Source organism: Desmodus rotundus, chromosome 10 (genome assembly GCF_022682495.2).
Source record: "Desmodus rotundus isolate HL8 chromosome 10, HLdesRot8A.1, whole genome shotgun sequence".
Lineage (NCBI taxonomy): Eukaryota > Metazoa > Chordata > Mammalia > Chiroptera > Phyllostomidae > Desmodus > Desmodus rotundus.
The window spans coordinates 27296174-27315219 of record NC_071396.1 but is presented as its reverse complement, the minus strand read 5'-3'; the positions used below and the strand labels follow the sequence as shown (position 1 = coordinate 27315219).

The 19046-nt window shown below is 48.9% G+C and overlaps 2 protein-coding genes across 7 annotated transcripts in view; both read left to right on the top strand.

Moving 5' to 3' along the window:
- TJP1 (tight junction protein 1) overlaps positions 1-1585 on the top strand; it is a 169502-nt gene extending 167917 nt beyond the window's left edge. For all 6 annotated transcript variants that reach the window (XM_053912796.2, XM_053912794.2, XM_053912793.2 and 3 more), the window contains one exon: positions 44-1585. In XM_053912796.2, the coding sequence (XP_053768771.1) occupies positions 44-138 (95 nt within the window). In that variant the 3' untranslated portion in view covers positions 139-1585. The remainder of the gene's footprint in view (positions 1-43) is intronic.
- Positions 1586-18770: 17185 nt separating this feature from the next.
- ENTREP2 (endosomal transmembrane epsin interactor 2) overlaps positions 18771-19046 on the top strand; it is a 163903-nt gene continuing 163627 nt past the window's right edge. The window contains exon 1 of the mRNA XM_053912789.1: positions 18771-18989. Coding sequence (XP_053768764.1) covers positions 18771-18989 — 219 coding nt within the window. The remainder of the gene's footprint in view (positions 18990-19046) is intronic.

The following is a 19046-nucleotide window of genomic DNA, read 5'->3' as shown; positions in this document are numbered from 1 at the left end:
AGTCAGTGACTGTAAATGATGTGAACTTCTTTTTCTCTCATAGGTGACCCTAAAACCTGGCAAAACAAGTGTCTTCCTGGAGACCCCAATTACCTTGTTGGAGCAAACTGTGTGTCTGTCCTGATCGACCACTTTTAATTCTTAACCTGTAGGGACGTGACTCAGTAACGTGAACCTGGGGCAAACGTCCTAAATCTCAACGGCCCCCCATCACGTACTCTGCTCTCCTTAGACTCGATCTGCAGTTCGTTAGCGTTAAGCATTTTGTTTGAACCGATGAAGACGAGGGAGCCGTGGGCAGACAGCGCGCCGCGACCTGCGTGTTTGTGCCGGAAGGACTGTTGGTATTGGCGCGAGGTTCAAAGACATTTTGCTTCGTAATGATTATTATACTTTTTTTACGGTCACTGTTTAATTTCACATAATTGATTTCCGTTAAAATACCAGCCAGTGAAGGGGGTGCACTTGAGTTCTATCCTTTCCAAAACACTGCTTCCACTCCATTGTGGCCCTGGCCTGGCATCCACAGTTGATGTGGTTACGCATGAGACGTTATGCATACGTGTTTAAAATGCCCCTGGAGCATAACCAGAGAAGTGGATTTACAGAGCTGTACAGCAAGGGGAGTTCACAGCTTTGGGCTGGGCGGGGGGTCAAGTGAAGAAGATAATTACTGCTCGTGTGTGAAAACACGTTTTTCCTCGGGAAGGGCACCAAAGCATGGGACTGGCTCCATGGCCCCTCTGGGCCTCTAAACTAACCGTGTCACCAGATACACTAACCAGCAGGGATGCCTTACCCTCCTGTTTTTAACTCGTAGGTCGTTCTCTCTGCCTCTCGCATGTTTCCATCACTTTTGTGCGCTTCCAGATACTGAATCATGAAACAGGTCTAGTAAATTGTGGATTTGGTGGTTTCAGAAACATGTGATCACCCAGACGGAAATAATGGTGTGATTTAGATAACTGTTTTTTCCTTTCTTTCTTTCTTTTTTTTTTTTTTTAATTTTTTTGGGCAACGGGCAGTTGTGGTTTTGTTTTTTTGGCTACACGTTTGAAAATTTTGATGTTTTAAGGATGCTTGTACATAATGCGTGCATACCACTTTTGTTCTTGGTTTGTAAATTAACTTTTATAAACTTTACCTTTTTTATACATAAACAAAACCAAGTTTCTTAAGGCTACCTTTGTATTCTCTCCTGTACCTCTTGAGCCTTGAACTTTGACCTCTGCAGCAATAACGCAGCATTTTTATGACACACACAAGGTCATTTTTTTAAGAAAAAGAATGCACAGAGTTGTTACATTTTTAAGTGCTGCATTTAAAAGATAAAGCTACTCAGAATTCTCTAGTTTGATTAAATTCTTGCAAAATATCCCTACTGTAATTTGTGATACAATGCTGTGCCCTAAAGTGTATTTTTTTACTAATAGACAATTTATTACGGCACATCAGCACGACTTCTGATTGGATAATACACCACTACATTCTGTTAATCATTAGGTGTGACTGAATTTCTTTTGCGGTTATTAAAAAAAAAATTCTCGAATTTCTAAATCTGCAGAATAAAACTTTTTAAAATAAAGCACTGGTTTGGTCTGTTTGCCCACTACTTCCAGTTTTGTGCAGCTTTATAAACCTGCCCATGTCAGGCCTGGGGGGAGGGGGGGCACCTATGGAGCGTGTGACCATGGCCGGTGCGTCCTGTTGGGTGGGTGGGGCCTGGCATGGAAACCTGGACACTGAACAAGAGGAGAAGCCCGTGGATGGGGAAGGCTTCCCACGGCGTCTGTAAATGTCTGTGCATTGTTTGGGGGGGGAGGGGGGAGTTCACTTCTTAGAAACCAGTTTGTGTATTGTTCTCTATCTTGCTCTTGCCTTAGACATGAACGTGGGCTTTTTCTCATGTCACCGCTTTTGCAGGAAGAAAGTGATTTTTAATGGCTATAGCTATTTCTTTGTGGTTGTCACATTTACTCACCACCACCTGTTAATATTGCTACAGAGTCAACGTAGATCTAGTGCCGGGGTGTCAACACTCATGTTCACCAGGGGTTGTATCAGCCTCGCGGTTGCCTTTAAAGGGCCCAGTGTAATACATGGACTGTACAAATGTAACTACTCCTTAACAGTTAAGTGAGAGCTCGGCACTGCCTCAGGGTAGAAACAAGGTGCTGGGCCGGATAAAACAAGATGTAGGGCCGATTCAGCCAGTGGGCCTTGTGTTTGCCACCTGTGATCTAGTCTATTTTTCCTTTTATTAAGGTACTGACAGACATACTGTGACTCAGTCACAGTGTCCCCATCCCCCAGCTGGAGACCTTCGGGGTCCTTTCCAGGATTTGGAGATTATGAAAAAAAGCCGCTGTAAATACAAGTTTTCGTGTGAACTTGCCTTTTCATTTCCCCGACAAACACCTAAGAGTAGGATCAGCAGTTCGGACAGTGGGTGGGTGCTGACTTGGGAGGAAAGCGCTGTTTCCCGGAGTACCTTTCCTCACTTGGCAGCCCCTGAGGGTCCAGCACCCCGCGTCCTCCCCACAGCGGCCCCATCAGTGTTGTCTCCCTGCCACCCTGTGGGCTCATCATGGCTGTGATGTGCGTCTCCCTGGTGACTTGCGTTATTGAGCGTCTTTGCATTTATTGCCATCCTATCTCTTTGGTGTTCCGGTCTTCCCTCATTTTTTACTGCAGGCTTTTCTTCCTGTTTGGAGAGGCATTGCATACAATCAGACCCGTTGTCAGGGATGCTATTTGCAAAGGTTTTCTCTGTTCGTTTCCTTAGTAGTGCCTTTCAAAGCGTGCACGTGGTAACGTCTAATGGAACTCTGATCAGATAGCCAGGAAAGCCCTTGGTCCAGCCTTTCCGGGTAGCTCGGATTTCCCGTGTGGTCTGATGTTTAAGAGGGAAAAGAAGGATGCAGCAGCAGTGATGTTCTTCAGTTTTTCCCCTTTGAGCCTTGTGGGATGATCAGTGAGCCCCTTGAAAAGCTGATGACTGATTTCCTCCAAAAACAAGACCTTAAGTTGCAGGTGCTGTTTGGGGACAGCGGTGAGGTCTCCTCACGAAGCCACAGTGGGTGTGCTGTGGGTGACATTCAAGGAAGACAGACAAGACAGACTTCCTGGGGACACCAGGTGCTGCCTGTGAAGGGGGTTCTCGGGTTTCTGGCCCCTGAAGCTGTGGGCTCCTCTGCTGGGGTCACCTGTCCAAACAGCCAGGTGCCCCTCCAGGATGAGCATGTGGATTCAGGTCTGGAACCAGTTTTTAGGTGAAAAGGTTGATCTTTCCAGGAGAGGCCCTGATGCCACAGGAAGTGTTGAAGTGCAAACTAGACCAAAGCCACGCTGCTGCAAACGGGGACTGGGCCCCCCGTGCCAGCCTTCCGAGGTCAGGAAGCCACTGAGCATCCTCACTGCTTGGGACACCCCTTCCACATGCCCCTGCGAGGGGCCCCGCAATTCCCTGCCATTGTTTAGTACTATTCCTTAAAGAGGGCTCCCTAGTACTCTTCGTTCACGGTGGGATCATTTCATTGGGCTTTTACCACAGAGGCCCAGTCTAGCAACTTCATCTAGTGGGGGAGGTGAGGGGAGGTCAAGGGCATATTCAGTTTCAAAGGGTCATCCTGTGTCCCCATGAAGACCCAAATCCTGCAGTGACAGGACTTGTCCCTCCACCCCTGGGATTCGGTGGGTCTTCCCCAAACAAGCCAGTGGCTGGGAATTCACACTGGAGCCTCCATTCTGTGCTGCCCCAACAAGTTCTTGGCGCGTCCAATCCCAGGGCCCCTGCACGTGCAGCAGAGCGGGTACAGCTCTGGAGCCCTTTCCTGTCACCTATATCCCCTCTCCCTCGCCTGCCAGCCAGACTGCCTTTCTCACACCTCAGTTCCGGCTCCAGCCCAGGCTCCTGACTTGATGTCGAATTTGACAAGCTGCATTTAACTTAGTTTAAAATCACTTCAAAATAAGACATTCCCAATCTGCGTGTCAGGCCTGTCACAAGTAGGACATGTTGTCAGCCCCCTTGTCTTGACAGCGGAGCTGGTGTGGTTTCAGAGTGAGTGGCATCTGCAAGGCGGCTTACCCTGAGCATGTGGGTCCTGTGCACCCTGGGATGGGCTGGGGTGTACCTGTCAGCAAAGCGGTTTGTGCCCACCAGGTGTTTCAGGATTCAGCTCCCAGTTCTGCAGACAGTACTTCCCAGGTGCAGCCAGGGCTTCGTTGTTGATGGGAATAGGGGATGGGTGAGTGACAGACACATTGCTGAAGTCAGCACACGATCAAAAAATGAGATGCTGGGAAACGATGCCTTGTCTGTGCAGCCCCATCCCTGGCCCTGTGTCAGCTGAGTGGGGCTGGGGGCAGTATCCCGTCCCTTCTGCCATAGCCTGGGAGGAACCCAACACGGGATAAGCCTTGGACAGCTGAGCCAACCCTTAGGAACCGGTACCTGTTGGCCTCCTGAAGTGATCCTGCGAGAGTGCGCTGCAGCCTCCCCCCCTGTTCGTTTGGAGGGAACTTGAGTCCGTGTGGAGCCCCACTGAACAGCAGTGTGTGCCCTCCTGCAGGGCTGGCTGATGTTGGTGTGTGGCAGGCAGCACATGGGAGTGAGTGTGTGTGTGAGTAAAGCTGTTTCACTCCCCGGAAAGCCTGAAGCCTGAAGCCTGGGCCCCAGAGCTGGAGGACGTTGGCCGGCGCCCGTTTGCCCAGCTGGGGTGGAAGGTGCCCGGCACCTGCCAGCCTGTGAGGGGCCTCCATGGGACCAGCTGCTCCCACCTTCTGCAGCCCAGGCCTCTGCAGCCGCCCCGCGCATGGAAGCTGACTGTTCCCGGCTCCAGCAGCTTCACCCTGAGATCCATAACACTTGTGCATGCTGGGTAGCACTTCTTTTTTTTCGTTGTCTTTAAAAAGAGCTTTTTACTTTTTAATTACAAAATACAACACTTTAACTGAGTAAACGCATCAATGAGGAAAATCCGTGCATCTGCTTCCCCGTCCCCAGGTACCACAGTTAATATTTTCGTGCATCTCTGTTGAGTCTTTTTATCTCCATTGAGCCTTCTTTATGTCCATTTTTACGTCACGGGAACGGAACGACACTTCCCACTTCAGATCTTCCACGGTTTTCTGAGAGATTACACACATTTCTAACCCAGCGTTCAGCGCCCGGGGTTCCTTCCTGTGGACGAGTCACGATTCACCGGGTGTCATGCCGTTAAGTAAGTAAGCTTTTTCTCAGTTTTATGTAGTGTACCTTCTATTCCTTCTTGAGATAAATTCTTAGAAATTAAATTACTGGGACAAAACTATAACCATTTAGAATTTTCGGTTCATGGAAATGTAAAGGATAAAATGTGAGTGAAATTAAGTACTTGACCCACCCACTATATAAGCTTTCGCTATTGTTACAGAAATTAGAACTTACTCTTTTATTTCTGCACCACATCCTGAAACAGGGCCTCACCATAAAGCAGAGTGAAAGAGGTGGGTTTGAGTCAAGAGGCAGACGTAGCAGTTGTATATGTTTGGGGGTGTTTTTATCTGCCCTTTTTTTTCTTTTTTGTAAGTAAAGGTCTTTTCCACCTTTTTTCTCATACTGTATTTACAGGTCACAAATCTTACTTTTAAGGCCTACTCTTCAGTGGTGGTTTGTATCTTCAGAGCTGTGCAAACGTCACCATTGTCTAATTCCAGAACATTTCCGTCACCCTCAGAACAAGCCCACACCCATTAGCGATTGCTCCCCATTCCCTCCCCTACCAGCCCCTAACAATCGCTAATGTAACTACTTTTTAGCCTTGTGCATTTGCCTCTTCTGGACATGTCTCGTCAATGGAGTTATGCAATATGTGGTCCTTTGTGATTGGCTTCTCTTACTCAGCATCCTTTTTGTAAGGCTCATCCACACCATAGTATGAATTAGTCTTTCATTCCTCCTTGCTGCCAAATAGCTCTCTATGTGTGGGTGTGTACCGTGTCTTCTTTACCCGTCCATCGGTTAACGCCCTTGGAGTTGCTTCCACTTCTTGGCTTTTATAGAGTAACACTGCTGTGAGCCTCCAAGTACAAGTGTGTGCACGGATGCATGTTTTCATTTCTCGCATACATGCCTAGAAGTAAAATTACTGGGTTATACAGTAATTCTGTGTTCAGTCTTTTGAGGGACTGCCACACTATTTTCTAAAGTGGCCAAAAGCATTTGGTTCTCCTTTTGTGTTTTAGTTTTATCATAACTTTGTCTGGCTCCTTTGGTTATTGTTCTTGTTTATGTTGCATTTTCCTGCCCATACATGACCGGATGGGTGGAGGCAGAGAGGGGTCTGTGTGGGGGACCTGGTTTGGCAGCTCAGTTGCTCCCTCATCTGTGGATAGAGTGATGGGCAGTTTCTTTAAGAAATCTCACCTCTCTTTTTTTTGGCCACGTTATTAGAATGGAGCAGTGTTGTTTCAGCCTGGTCCTTATTTTTAGCTATTTTCTTCTTTCTCTGCCTCATAGGTGTGACCAATGGGTGGCTTTGCTCATCTGTACAGTTTTCAGCAGAATGGGCAGAGAGTCTAATTTCAACAACTGCCATTATCCTTTGGGACAGCCAAAGTCATATTTTTAGATAGTTGAAAATACCATAGGGACCGCTGGCTGGTATGGCTCAGTGGATTGAGTGCGGGCTGCAAACCAAAGGGTTGCCGGTTCGATTCCCAGTCAGGGCACAGGCCTGGGTGGTGGGCCAGGTCCCTAATGGGAACCATGTGAGAGGCAACCACACACATCTTTCTCTCCTTCCCTTTCTCCCTCCCTTCCCCTCTCTCTAAAAATAAGTAAATAAAATCTTTAAAAAGAATAATGAATAAATAAAATGCCGATTAGACATCCAAGTGCAAAACAACTTCTGTTTTCTTTCAAAAGATGATTGAAATGTGCTCCTAACGTTCCTTAACGCCCACGTTTGTACTTGGCATCACACAGATGGGCTGTCTCGAACCCTCAAACACTCAGAGCGGGTCCTGTGAATATACTTAGCCATCCAGCGGCAAAGGAGAGGGGGGATCCAGCCTTCTCTTCGGCAGCCTGTGCAAGGGGAGGTTGGCGTGGCTACCGGCTCGCTGCGTGGGGAGGAAGAGAACCCGGCCAGCTCATGGGGCCAAGCATCCACGTGGCTCGTCTGTGCAGCTCTGCAAACAGTACATCAGTGACAGTCTGGCAGCTCAACCCAGCTTTTCTCCTGTGAGGCAGGGTCAGAGGGGTGTGAGTGCACCCCTGAGGGTCTCTGGAATCTCCAGCCCGAAAACAAGGGGTTCCCAAACTGATGTTCTATGCTCCCCAGAGAGGGCACTCTGTGCCACCCTTTAGAGGAGTGTGATGGTTAGCGAAGGGAGACACCCAGGCCCTGGCTGGGTGGCTCAGTTGATGGGAGTGTCATCCTATAAAGCAAAGGTTGCGCGTTTGATTCCCAATCAGGGCACATGCCTAGGTTATGGGTTTGATCCTCAGTCAGGGTGTGTATGAGAGGCAACCAGTCGATGTTTTCTCTCTCTCTCCTCTCCCTCCTCTCTCAAAGCAGTGAAAAAATGCCCTCGGGTGCGGATAAAAATAAAGCAGCAGCTCCCCAGGTACTTGAGCAATACTGGCATTTCAGCTACATTGAAAGCACTTGGCAGCTGCTCTGGAAGTGGCATTTTGGGCATTGGAGCTGCTGTTTGTTTTTACTACTGAACAAGGCTCTGCTTCCTAGAACTCCTCATGCGGAGCTCAGTGCACAAACACACCATGACCACGTGGAAAATGAGAAAGGACGTGGGGTTGGGTGCCGGGAGGATGGAGGGTGAGCACAGAAGTCAGGGCTTCTTGCTCAAGTGTGTAGCCTAGCTTTGTGAGTGCACAATCATGCATCTGCGTTTTCTTTAGGTAAATAGCGTTCTGATCTCTCAGGTAGACATGGACATGGAAAATACTAGTGTTTCATCCTGACCCGGTGGCTCAGTTGGAGCGTTGTCCCATAAACAGAAAGGTCATGGGTTCGATTCCCAGTCAGGGCATAGGCCTGCCTGGGTTGTGGGTGCGATGGATGTCTCTCTGCCTCCCTCCCTTCCCCCTCTCTCTAAAAATCAATAAGCATGTCCTCAGGTGAGGATAAAAAAATAAATGGAAATACTGGTGTTTTCAAGGTTGATGAGTGTGTCACTGATCACACTTGTGTTCAGGTGGATAAGATCAGTTTATTCCATTGGGTGATATTTTTTACACTCGTTTGAGAATGTCCCTGAGCTTAACCATTAGCAGAAAAACGGAGACTCTCAGCCATTAGTGGTTTTATGACTTCTGTGTATTACAGCCTTAGCTCTTGTAAATTTCTGCAGCTGTTCGTGGTTCATTATACTTTCTGCTGAAGTCTCACATTCAGCCTAATATCACATGCCCTTTGTCGTTTATACTCAGGTTTTATTTCGTTCTTCTTTTAAGATTTTATTTATTTATTTTTAGAGAGTGGGGAAGGGAGGCAGGAGAGGGAGAGAAAAATCATCAATGTACAAGAGAAACATCAACTAGTTGCCTCTCGCACGCCCCCAGTGGAGGACCTGGCCCCCAACCCAGGCATGTGGGAATTGAACCCACAACCGTTTGCTTTGTCGGATGATGCCCAGTCCACTGAGCCTTCCTGGTCCGGGCTACACTCTGGTTTTAAAGTAGGATCTCAGGCAAGTTAGGTCAACTAGATGAAACCACAGGGAAGGCGTCTGAATTTTATGACAAAGTTTCTTCCCAAAGGATATAATTCTCTGCGTTCTTCTGAATGGACTTTGAATTTCCTCTCAGTTAACACCGAAGAACATTTTTGGCCTTGTTTGCTCATTTTCATTAAACAAAGAGTTCTTTACAAATCAGCAAAAAAAAAAAAAAAAAAAAAAAAAAAAAAAAGCCGCAATCACAACCACACTCTTAATTATTTAAATAGTAATGCTTTAGAGTAATTACAGTCATTTGATTCTTATGGCGAAGGATGGAAATAAAGTACTTTAAAAACCATTTACCCACAGGACCATTTGCACTATTTATCAACAAGAAATCCAAAGAAACACTGATGGAATTTGTGACCCTTACCCTTTGTGTCCTAACCTTTACCCTTTGACACTGAGGCTTGTGATGACCTCAAGTTCTACCACTTGGGCTGTCCCAGCTTTGGGTGGAAGTCTCTCTCCTCTTACACAGTTTTATGTGGTCACTGCGTAACCTCAATGGTGTTAACCTTGCTCATTTAAAAAGAACGTTTGCGCCCTGGCCAGGTGGCTCAATTGGTTGGAGCATTGTCCCATAACCAAAAGGTTGTGGGTTCCATCCCCAGTCAGAGCACATATGGAGGGAGCTGATTGATATTTCTCTCTCACATCAAGGTTTCTTTCTGTCAAGTCAATAAACATCCCCTCAGGTTTAGGTTTAAAAAAAAATTACATGGGTATTGTATTGAGTAATTGATTGATGGATTGATTTTAGAGAGAGAGGAAGAGAAGACAAACATCGATCTGTTGTTCCACTTACTGATGCATTGATTGGTGGATTTTTTTTTATTTTATTGCATTTTTTCCATCACCCTTTATCCCCCCCCCATCTCCTCTTCCACCTCCACTCACCCCCCTCCCTTTAAAGGAAGATTAAAAAACTAGTTAGACACTGATTCCAAGAAAATTAATTCTTTCAGAAGGAGTTGACTTACTACAGCATCTCTCAGCAAAGACAGATTTTTCTCAGATCTTTCGGTAGATTACAGCATTTGTGAAAGTTTTTTTTTCCAAGGGTGTTTTTAGGAAGAAAAACGACATTTTATTTCATAGTGACTAAGGGGGATTGCCAAGAGAACAAAAAGTACTGTCTGAAGATTTAATTAATGTATAAGATTAATGTAGAAAGTATTAGAGCTAATAATTTACCCAGCAGTTTGAGGAGAATCACATTATAGGTCTCCTGGGGCGTTCTTTGCATATTAACAAGAATTTATGTTGGCGCATTCATAAAGTCAGTCATTCTTATCTGCGTGGTTATGAATATTTGGATCCCTTACAAACCTTTTGTGTTGTGTTTAAACGTCCCATAGTAGTAACGCGCAAAAATGTCCTCCTTCCTCTCCTCCAAGTTGATCTTTCCTGAAAGTTGGGAGGCCGTGAAAAGTTCTGGATCTTGTATGCAATTCCAGAGACATTTCCATGTGCCGCTGTATCGGTTTAAGCAGTCGTCCTTAAAGAATACAGGGAGGGCAGTTTGACCTCCTAAGAATCCTTGGTCTCCTGTTCCAAAAGTTACTCAACTGAGTTTTGTGGGGTTTTTTCCCACATGCAAGCTTTGCGCTTTTCACAGCCCCATGTATCCATGGAAGAGGCATTAGGATTCTGGGTCACTAGGATATCACTCACTAAATTCTGCACAGCAGAAAATGCCACCGCCCCAAAACACCCATTTGCCAAAGAGTAGCCTACTTTTACTAAATTACGGTGGTAATTTACTCTGTGGTGCTGAGGAAGTCATTTCCTGAGTGGTACCCTAGTGGCCTGGACAAGCTACTACAGTTTCCAGTCCTGCCTACCGTAAAGGACACAGCAGAGTGGAAAAACTCGCTGGCCCCACAAGTCTGTGGGTATTGAAACTCACTGTCTGCAGTCTCCCCAGCAGAGCTGAGATGTGGCTGAATGGGGAGGGGGTGCTTTGCAAGGGGTCCCAGGAGAAAAGCGTGAGACTTGGCACGCGGAGTGGGTTCTCCTTGCAGCCAGGGCTGAGGTCAGCCCACACTGCACTGTTGTGCCGAGTAGAAGATGCAAAATGTGCAGACCTACCCCGTTCACTGTGCCCCCTTGATGGGGCGTCCTTACGCAGGTGACAGGCACACCTGGTCGCCCAGCTGCTGGTTCCATTTTTTATGCAGAAGATGTCCCAGAAGAGACTTGGAGAGAGCAGTGATGTGGAACCTGCCCATCTCTAGTTGAAGGACATTGGACAGGTCTCTTACGTTTCCCACCCGCAACATGAGAATTAGAACAGGTCCATTTCTCTTGTTGTCGATTTGCTGTTTTTTTCAGAACCTGCAGAATTAACTGTTAGGCAGGGCAACATGGAGTAGATTGGAAAATGCAGACTGCTCCGGAGGGAGTGGGGGTAGGGGGCAGAGACTTGCCTGCTTCTCCTCCTCCCTGGTCCTCAGGCAGCTGTTGAAGCTGACCATGAAGCCCCAGCTCCTCAAAAGGGCCACGGCACGGCACAGGTACCAATGGCTCTGACACCCCTGAGACCCTCAGGTTTCAAGACTCGACCTCTCTGATCCTCCACTTCCTAGTGGCCTGGCTACAAAGACAGACAGAGGCATTGAGGTCTTTGGATCATTTTTGTGTGTGAGGGCCTGAGTTGTCACGCCACCCATTTATGAAGTCATAGGTGATGAAGTCACAGAAAAGAAGTGGGTGGAGTGTGAGCTGCATCAGTCGTAAGAGTTTGTGCTGTCATTCATCGCCTCAGTGAAGCCGCACAGCCAAGCCGTGGATCACGCTGCTTCCCACGGGAGGTGCCAGATGTGGGAACTTGAAGCGGCTTGCCCCTGCCCCTGCCCCCGTAGCTGGGGAGACTTGCTGGTTGAGACAGGTGGTTGGAATCCCAGCCTACAGTCTTCCCCCATGCCCCACATCATGGCTGCCTGTTTTGACTATTTTGTAGATTAAGTCCGGGAGGAATCCAGTCGACCTCCAAATCGTGATAAATCCACAGTGGGCAGGTGGTCTGTGTTAGCATCTGAGAGGCTGCGAAGGTTGTGGGGAGGCAGCTGAATGAGGTGTTCTAGCCTCGGTTGCTTCTCATCATGTAAAGGGTTGGCTTGTCAAAAGCAGCTGCTTGTCCAAGATGAATGAAGTTGTACATAAGCGCAGTCCAGAACAGCACATACATCTTTGTACTGCGATGTCAGACACAGTACCGAGTTGCTTGAAAACTTGCTCCCAGATGTAGGCCTCAGCACTGGTACGAGATTTTCATGATGAACTTGGACAAGCCACGAATATGAGGCTTTCCTCAGAAATTGTAAATAATCACGCTTTCGGGGGAGAGATTTTCAAAACCTTAAGGTAAGGTGAAACATACACAAATCAAGTGGACAGCTAGATAAATCATCACAAGGTGAGTGGCCTTGGAATTAGACCCCAAGGTCAAGAAGTTGAACTTGGCCAGCTACCCCAGAATCCCTTGCTGTGCCCGCCGCAGTTGCAGCCGCTTCTCCTGCGAGTCACCACTGTCTGACTTCGGTAATCACTTCTTTTCAGTTCTCTATAGTTTTATTGCTCTGGCGTTTATCCCTTGCCACTGTAGTTTATTCTTGCCCATTTAAAAAAGTGGGTCTTTCAAATCTCTTTAAAAAAACAAATTTATTGATTTTAGGGGGGTGGGGAGAGAGAGAAACATCAATTTATTGCTCCACTTGCTGATGCACTGATTGGTGGGTTCATGCATGTGCCCTGACCGGGGATCGAACCCACGATCCTGATATATCAGGACGATGCTGCAACAACTGAGCTACCCAGTCAGGGCCTCCAGTCTCCTGTAATCTATAGGTTTTCCCTCTACCCCTTTCTTTTCTCTCCAGTTGATTCATTGAAGGACCCAGGCTGGGTTTTGCTGAGTCCCTTGGTGCACTTCAGTGTGGTGATTCTGTCTCCCGAGTTTTCTGTAAATCAACACCTGGGTCCGAAGACTGGGTGGGAGTCAGGCTGAGTCCCTGTTGCAGGATATGAACGATGTATTGTTTCATCAGGAGGCCCACCAGGTCCGGTTTTCACTTTTTTTTTGTCATCAGAAGATACATTGATTTTAGAGAAAGAGAAGGGGGGAAGAGAGAGAGAGATTGCTCAGTTGCCTCCCATACGTGCCCTGACCAGGAATCAAACCCACAACCTTCTGGTGTACAGGATGATGCTCCACCCAACTGAGCCACCCGGGCAAGCCTCCCTTTTTTTTGATGTCAGCTGCTGTCAATCCCTCTATGAATTCCTTGTGAGTTGCAAAATGGTGATTCTTTAATTATTTCTTGTTCAACTACTGGTGGGGATATTATTATAAAACGACACTTCCCCCCCATCCACTGTCTGGTTACCTGATGGTACACACACTCCGTGTAGAAAAGGCAAGATAAATGCCTAATGATGTTCTTGCCATTTGCCCGTGTTCAAGGTGATGAATTGTTTTCCTCTCATCTGCTGAGGGCAATCAATGAGCTTTATTTTTAAAGAAAAATTTTATTTATTTCTTTTTAGAGAGGGGAAGGGAGGGAGATAGGGAGAGAAACATCAATGTGTGGTTGCCTCTCATGTGCCCCCTACTGCTGACCTGGCCCACAACCCAGGCATGTGCCCTGACTGGGAATCAAACCTGTGACCCTTTGGTTCACAGGCTGGCACTCAGCCCACTGAGCCACACCAGCCAGGGCAGTGAGCTTTAATTTTTTAGGTATCATTAGGAGCGTATGGATTTAAACATAGGTGCTGGGTCTGATGCATTGCAGAGAGTGTCCTTACTGACTCCAGTGTAGCAAGGAGCAGCCCCTGAAACTGGCTCCCGGGTGTGTGGGCGCTGCTCTAGTGGTCTTTCACAGCGTTCTGCTATCCGATGCCATCCAACCGGGAAACAGCCGTTTCTTATCCATGGTATTTCGAGACCGTTAATTGGGGCCCTAGGGATAGTCCTTGCTACTTGGTGTGTGTTTTTGCCTTAAGTCTTTTTTCAGTGGACAGAGTTAAGAAACACACATGTAGCTAAACAGGTAGACGGACTATCACATGAGCTCATACTGCTATATCCAGTTCAAAGCCAGAACCGTGGGGTTTTCCTGTAACCTGGCCTGTGTTACATCCCCAACTCCTTTCTTCTATTCTGAGAATCTTGATGCTCCAGGACACGGGGGATGACAGATTTGGAATATCCCATAATTCCTTGTTTGCTTACTCCCCTATTATGCATCCAAGAGTCTTGTGATGATAACGTGAATTATCAGAACAGGAATACTACCACTACAGCCAATTAATCACCAAAGGCAGCATTTGCTCTCCGCATTCAGCCTCCGACTTGAAAAATAGTCTGTTTTATGTACATCATTAGACAAGGCCTTCGTCAGCTCCGGCTGCTAGAATACAACACCGCAGACCGTGCGGCTTACAAACAACAGACATTTATATAATCTGACAGTTCTGGGGGCTGGAAGTCTGAGATGAAGGTGCCAGCAGATTTAGGGGCTGGGGAGGGCATTTACCCAGTTCATAGATGGCCTTCTCACTGTCTCCTCACCTGGCAGAAGGGCACTAATCCCATTCACAAGGGGAGGGGCCTCCCAAAGACCCCACCTCCAAATATCGTTACACTGGGGATTAGGTTTCAACATAAGAATTTTGAAGGGACACAAATACTGAGTCTAAAGCACAGTGTATAACCCGTACATACTATACTTTCTAATACTCGGTCTTTTTAAATATCACCACTTCATGGAAACACAACACACCACAAAATTCACCCTTTGGAAGTGTGCGATTCAGTAGTTTCCAGTGTGTTCACAGAGCTGTGCAACCACCACCACTAATTTTAGTGTGTTTGTGTAAAGTTTGCGTAGGGGTTGAAGTAGGTCGCTCTCAGCAGGAATGACCCGCTAACGTGCAGAAGCTCAGAAAGGGAAGGCCGGTGTTTGGCTGGAGCGGCAGACCTGGGGAAATTTTGCTGGCGGGTTCAGGGAAGGAAGATGTGGGTTTGCTGCATGGTCCAAACCCCCTGTTACTTGCATACCGCACACAGCTCACCTGCAGGACAAAGGCCAGCATAACCCCTCAGAAATACGTCTCAGCAGCGCGCTGTTGCTGGGAAGAGTGAGGACCGGCACATAATTGACACTAATGTTTATTTTCCCAGGGACGTCCCAGTTATCTGTGAGCAAAGTGTTTTCCTTTTGTTTCTTTCTTAAATAAAAATAAATAAATAAAAGCTATTCAAGGACTTCCGGTTGAAGGTGACTCTCATCCTTCAAAACCAAATGATAAATTTTGCTCCATTATTTTCTGCTCAGTTGATGGATGAGAATGATCAACTCCCGCGTGGCTTGACTCAGGATTTTGATACATTTTCCCTAAAGGCAAAACATTTTTTTTCCATGTATAATTACATTTGCATCAGTGTGTGTGAATGTGAGTAACTGCTTAGTATAATGAAATCACTACATACTTGTTTCCAGTAACCTGATGTAATAGTGCTGCTAGTGGAGTGGATTTAAGTGGAACTTGCTTCTTAGCCTCATTGCCTCCCCTGAGCAATTATTTCTTCTCGGGCCTCTCACAAAATTCTCATCAGTAGCTCAGAGGTCTTGAAAACTTCAATTCTAACAGAGTATAAGATAGAGAATTCAATTGACTAAATAATAATTGGAGACCACGTCTTGCTAAGGACTCCTTCAGGTGCCTTACGGGATTGCGGGCACGGATGAAACGTTCTGTCAATAAGGAACTCGTTATTAACAGAATAATGTCACCCAGCGCTCATAAAGTGCCTTAATAGTTTCAAAATTTTATATAATCACAATCTCATTTAAATGTCATTGTAGCACCTGTGAAGTGTCATGGTAAGTATTAAAGCCTGTCAAAATGAGGTCTCTTCCACCTTGGTCGGGTGGTGCTGTTAGCTGGAGCGTCATCCTGGACACCAAAAGTGTGTGGGTTCGATCCCTGGTTGGGGAACATATGGGAGACAACCGATCAATGTTTCTCCCATTAATGTTTCCCTCTGTCCCTTCCTCTCTCTAAACGTCAATGAAACATATCCTAGTGTGATGATTTTTAAAAACTAGGTTTCTCACCTTTCTGCACTAAATTGTCCTCTAAGTGTAGAACAGCTTGCGGACTGACACCTTAATATTAACTTCCTATCCACGAACGTGGTGTCTTTGCATTTATTTAGGTTTTCTTCAATTTTTACAGTGATGTTTTCTGATTTCCAATGTATAGTCTTTATCTCCTCAGTTAAATTTATTTCCAGGTGGCAATGAGATACACAATTTATTACCCAAGGGACAAAGATGAGTAAGTTCTGTGGGGTTTTTTTTTAAAGGTTTTATTTTTAGAGAGGGGTAGGGAGGGAGACAGAGTTGGAGAGAAACATTGATGGATTACCTCCTGGCCTGCAACCCGGGCATGTGCCCTGGCCGAGAATCGAACCAGTGAACTTTTGGTTTATGGGGTGACGCCCATCCTACTGAGCTACACCAGTCAGGGCAAGTCCGATGCTGGTGCACATATTTTGTACAATGCATATTTTTTGTCTATCAAACAAACTCTAGAGATACCTGCGCTGCTTCCGGACATGCATTGACAATCGTGTGAACAAGTGTGCTCCAGAGCTGGTGGTGGTGACCAGAGGTCACTGGGAGCCAGTTGAAGCCACTGATGTTCTGTTTTACACCTAGAAGTGGCATGGCTGGGTCATGGGACAGTTCTGTATTTAGTTTGGAGGAACAGCTGGACTATTTTCCCTCTGCACCATTTACACTCCCTCTAGCACTGAATGGGAGTCCAGTTTCTCTACATCCTTGCCATCGCTTGGCATTTGCAGGCTTTTAAAAATTATTTGTTACAGTCGTCCTAGCGGATGTGAAGTGGTGTTTCATTGTATGTTTTTCTTATTGCGGTAAAATAGACGTGAGAGAAAAATTACCCCCGGAACCATTTTTTGGTGTGTGATCGCGTGGTGTTCAGTACAGTCATACTGTGCCAGCATCATCGTCGTCACCCGCCCACAGAACTGTCCCATCGTCCGCCTCCAACACTAACTCCCCACCCTGCTTCCTCCAGCCCCCCGCAACCCACAGTGTGTCCTCCTTGTGTCTGTGAAAGTGACTAGTACCTCATATCCTTTTGTGACTGGTTTTTCTCAGCATCATGTGGCTGAATTTCCCACCTTTTGAAGACACCCCATCTCGTTTATCCACATCCACTGATGGACACCCGGGTTGTTTCCACCTTTGGGCTATTGTGAATAATGCTGTAAGCACATGGGACGGCAGGTGTCTCCTTGAGTCCCTACACCTTTCGGGCACAAACTCGCAAGTGCCATTGCTGGGTCACAAAGGTCATACGATAATTCTACGTGTAATTTTTTGAGGCATCTTTCTATTTTCCATAACGGCTGCAAGAGTGCCGGGGGCCGGGAGAGCCGTTTGTGATCTTTGGTTGGAGGTGCGAAGGCAGGCAGGCAGGCAGGCAGGCACGAGGTGACTACAAGGAGAACAGAACCTCCTGGCTGGCATAGGGTCCTCCTCTGGCAGAGTTCCAAGCCCTCCGCGTTGCCCTGCGGGTTTCTAGATAGAAAGTTTGTCCAGGAAACCTGTGCTCTAAATGGGGCCGGGAGAGGCCCAGCCACGTCGAAGATGAAAACCCGGGGAGAAAGCGGCGCTGGCCTCGGGCCAGCCTTCTGAGGTCAGCCCCTTTATCTGCGGAATTCCCACCCCTGTGCCTGCCTCCGCCATCCCATTAAATTGGAAAATAAATCCCATCCCCGCCAAGGTGTTGGCTGATAAAAGGCTGGAGCAATCGCCCCTACAAGAGGAATTTGCATTTTAATAACTCGCCAGGCCCCAAAGGAATCGACCTCTCTAACGGGGGAATTTCTAGCCCGGGGAGGCCGCAGTGTTTGTTACCCACTCCGGGTACCGTCAGAGATGGCCGCAGCTGCGGAGGGAGCACCCGCCATTTCTCCGCAACAGCACCACGAAAGTTGTCAGGTTGTGTCTCATATCCCTCCGACGTCCTGACACTCCTGCGTCTCCCAGGGTCCGCATGGCCTCTCCCGCACCCGCGGCTCCCCCACCGCGCCTCAACGCGAAGTATGGCCATCCGAGCTTGCAAGCTCTCCTGGTGTTCCGAGGAAGCCGGACATCAGGCATTCAAAGCCTTATCCTGGCCACTTGTCTTAGGCCCAAACTTTTTGCTTGGGTCCAGAGCCCTGCTGGTGACAGGTGCAAGACAGACGCGGTGCACGCGGGCAGGCTTGAGAGGCAGCTTCCTTCAGGGCCCGGCGCTCGCGGGCTGGTCCGCACGCTGGGGAGCTGCGGGACCACGGCCTCTGCACCTGCGGACCACGCGTCGCAGAGGGGGCGCCGCCACACCTAGGGCAGGCCGCTGGGAATGGCCCTCATCTGCGCCGCCCGCCTGGCCCCGCAGTCTCCACCAGCCCCCGCCCCAAGTGCGCGCGCCCCTCCTGGCCCGGCCTCCGGCTCGGCCAGCGGCCCAGCTCCCAGGCCCTCCCCCAGAGGCAGCCGCTCCCTCGCCCTTGACCCCCCCTGCGGTGCCCACTCGGAGCCCCACACCCGCGCGCGGCCGCCCCACCTGCACCCATCCGCTCCCGGACCGCACGGGGGGCCTGCGCAGCGAGTGGTGGCCGGGCTCGCGCCTGAGGACGGCAGGGCTCGCGCCTGCGCTCGGGCCGGGGAGCGCGCGGGGCGACCGGGAGGGGGCGCAGCGTAGCGCCGCGCGGCGGGCAGGCGGCCCTGCGGAGTGGCGGAGGCAGCGGCAGCAGCACCATGGACAGGGCCACTGGCTGGGGCTGCGGGCACACGGCTCCCCGCCAGGCCCAGCCGGCTCCCGGTGAGCGGCCGCCACAGCCCGCGGGGCCCGCAGCGAGGCCGTCCCCGCGCCCGGCGCAAGTTATCTCAGAGCATCTGTGAGGAGAGGCGGCGCCGGCCGGCGGCAGCAGCGGCGTGAGGCGCGCGGGCGCGATGCCTCCGGCCGGCGGTCCCCGTGCACCGCACCCCGCGGTGCTGCCCCGCAGCCTGTCCCGCCTGCGCCAGTGCCCGGGCCGCTCTCGCATAGTGCTGGCGCTCGGGGCCACGCAGATGGCGCTCGGCTGCCTCATCGTGGCCGTCAGCTTCGCCGCGCTGGCGCTCACCACCTCGGCCCGCGTCCGCCATTCCTGCCCCTTCTGGGCTGGCTTCTCGGTGAGTGTCGCGGTCGCGGGGGAGAGGGGGGGCGGGGGGGGGGGTGACTTCACAACT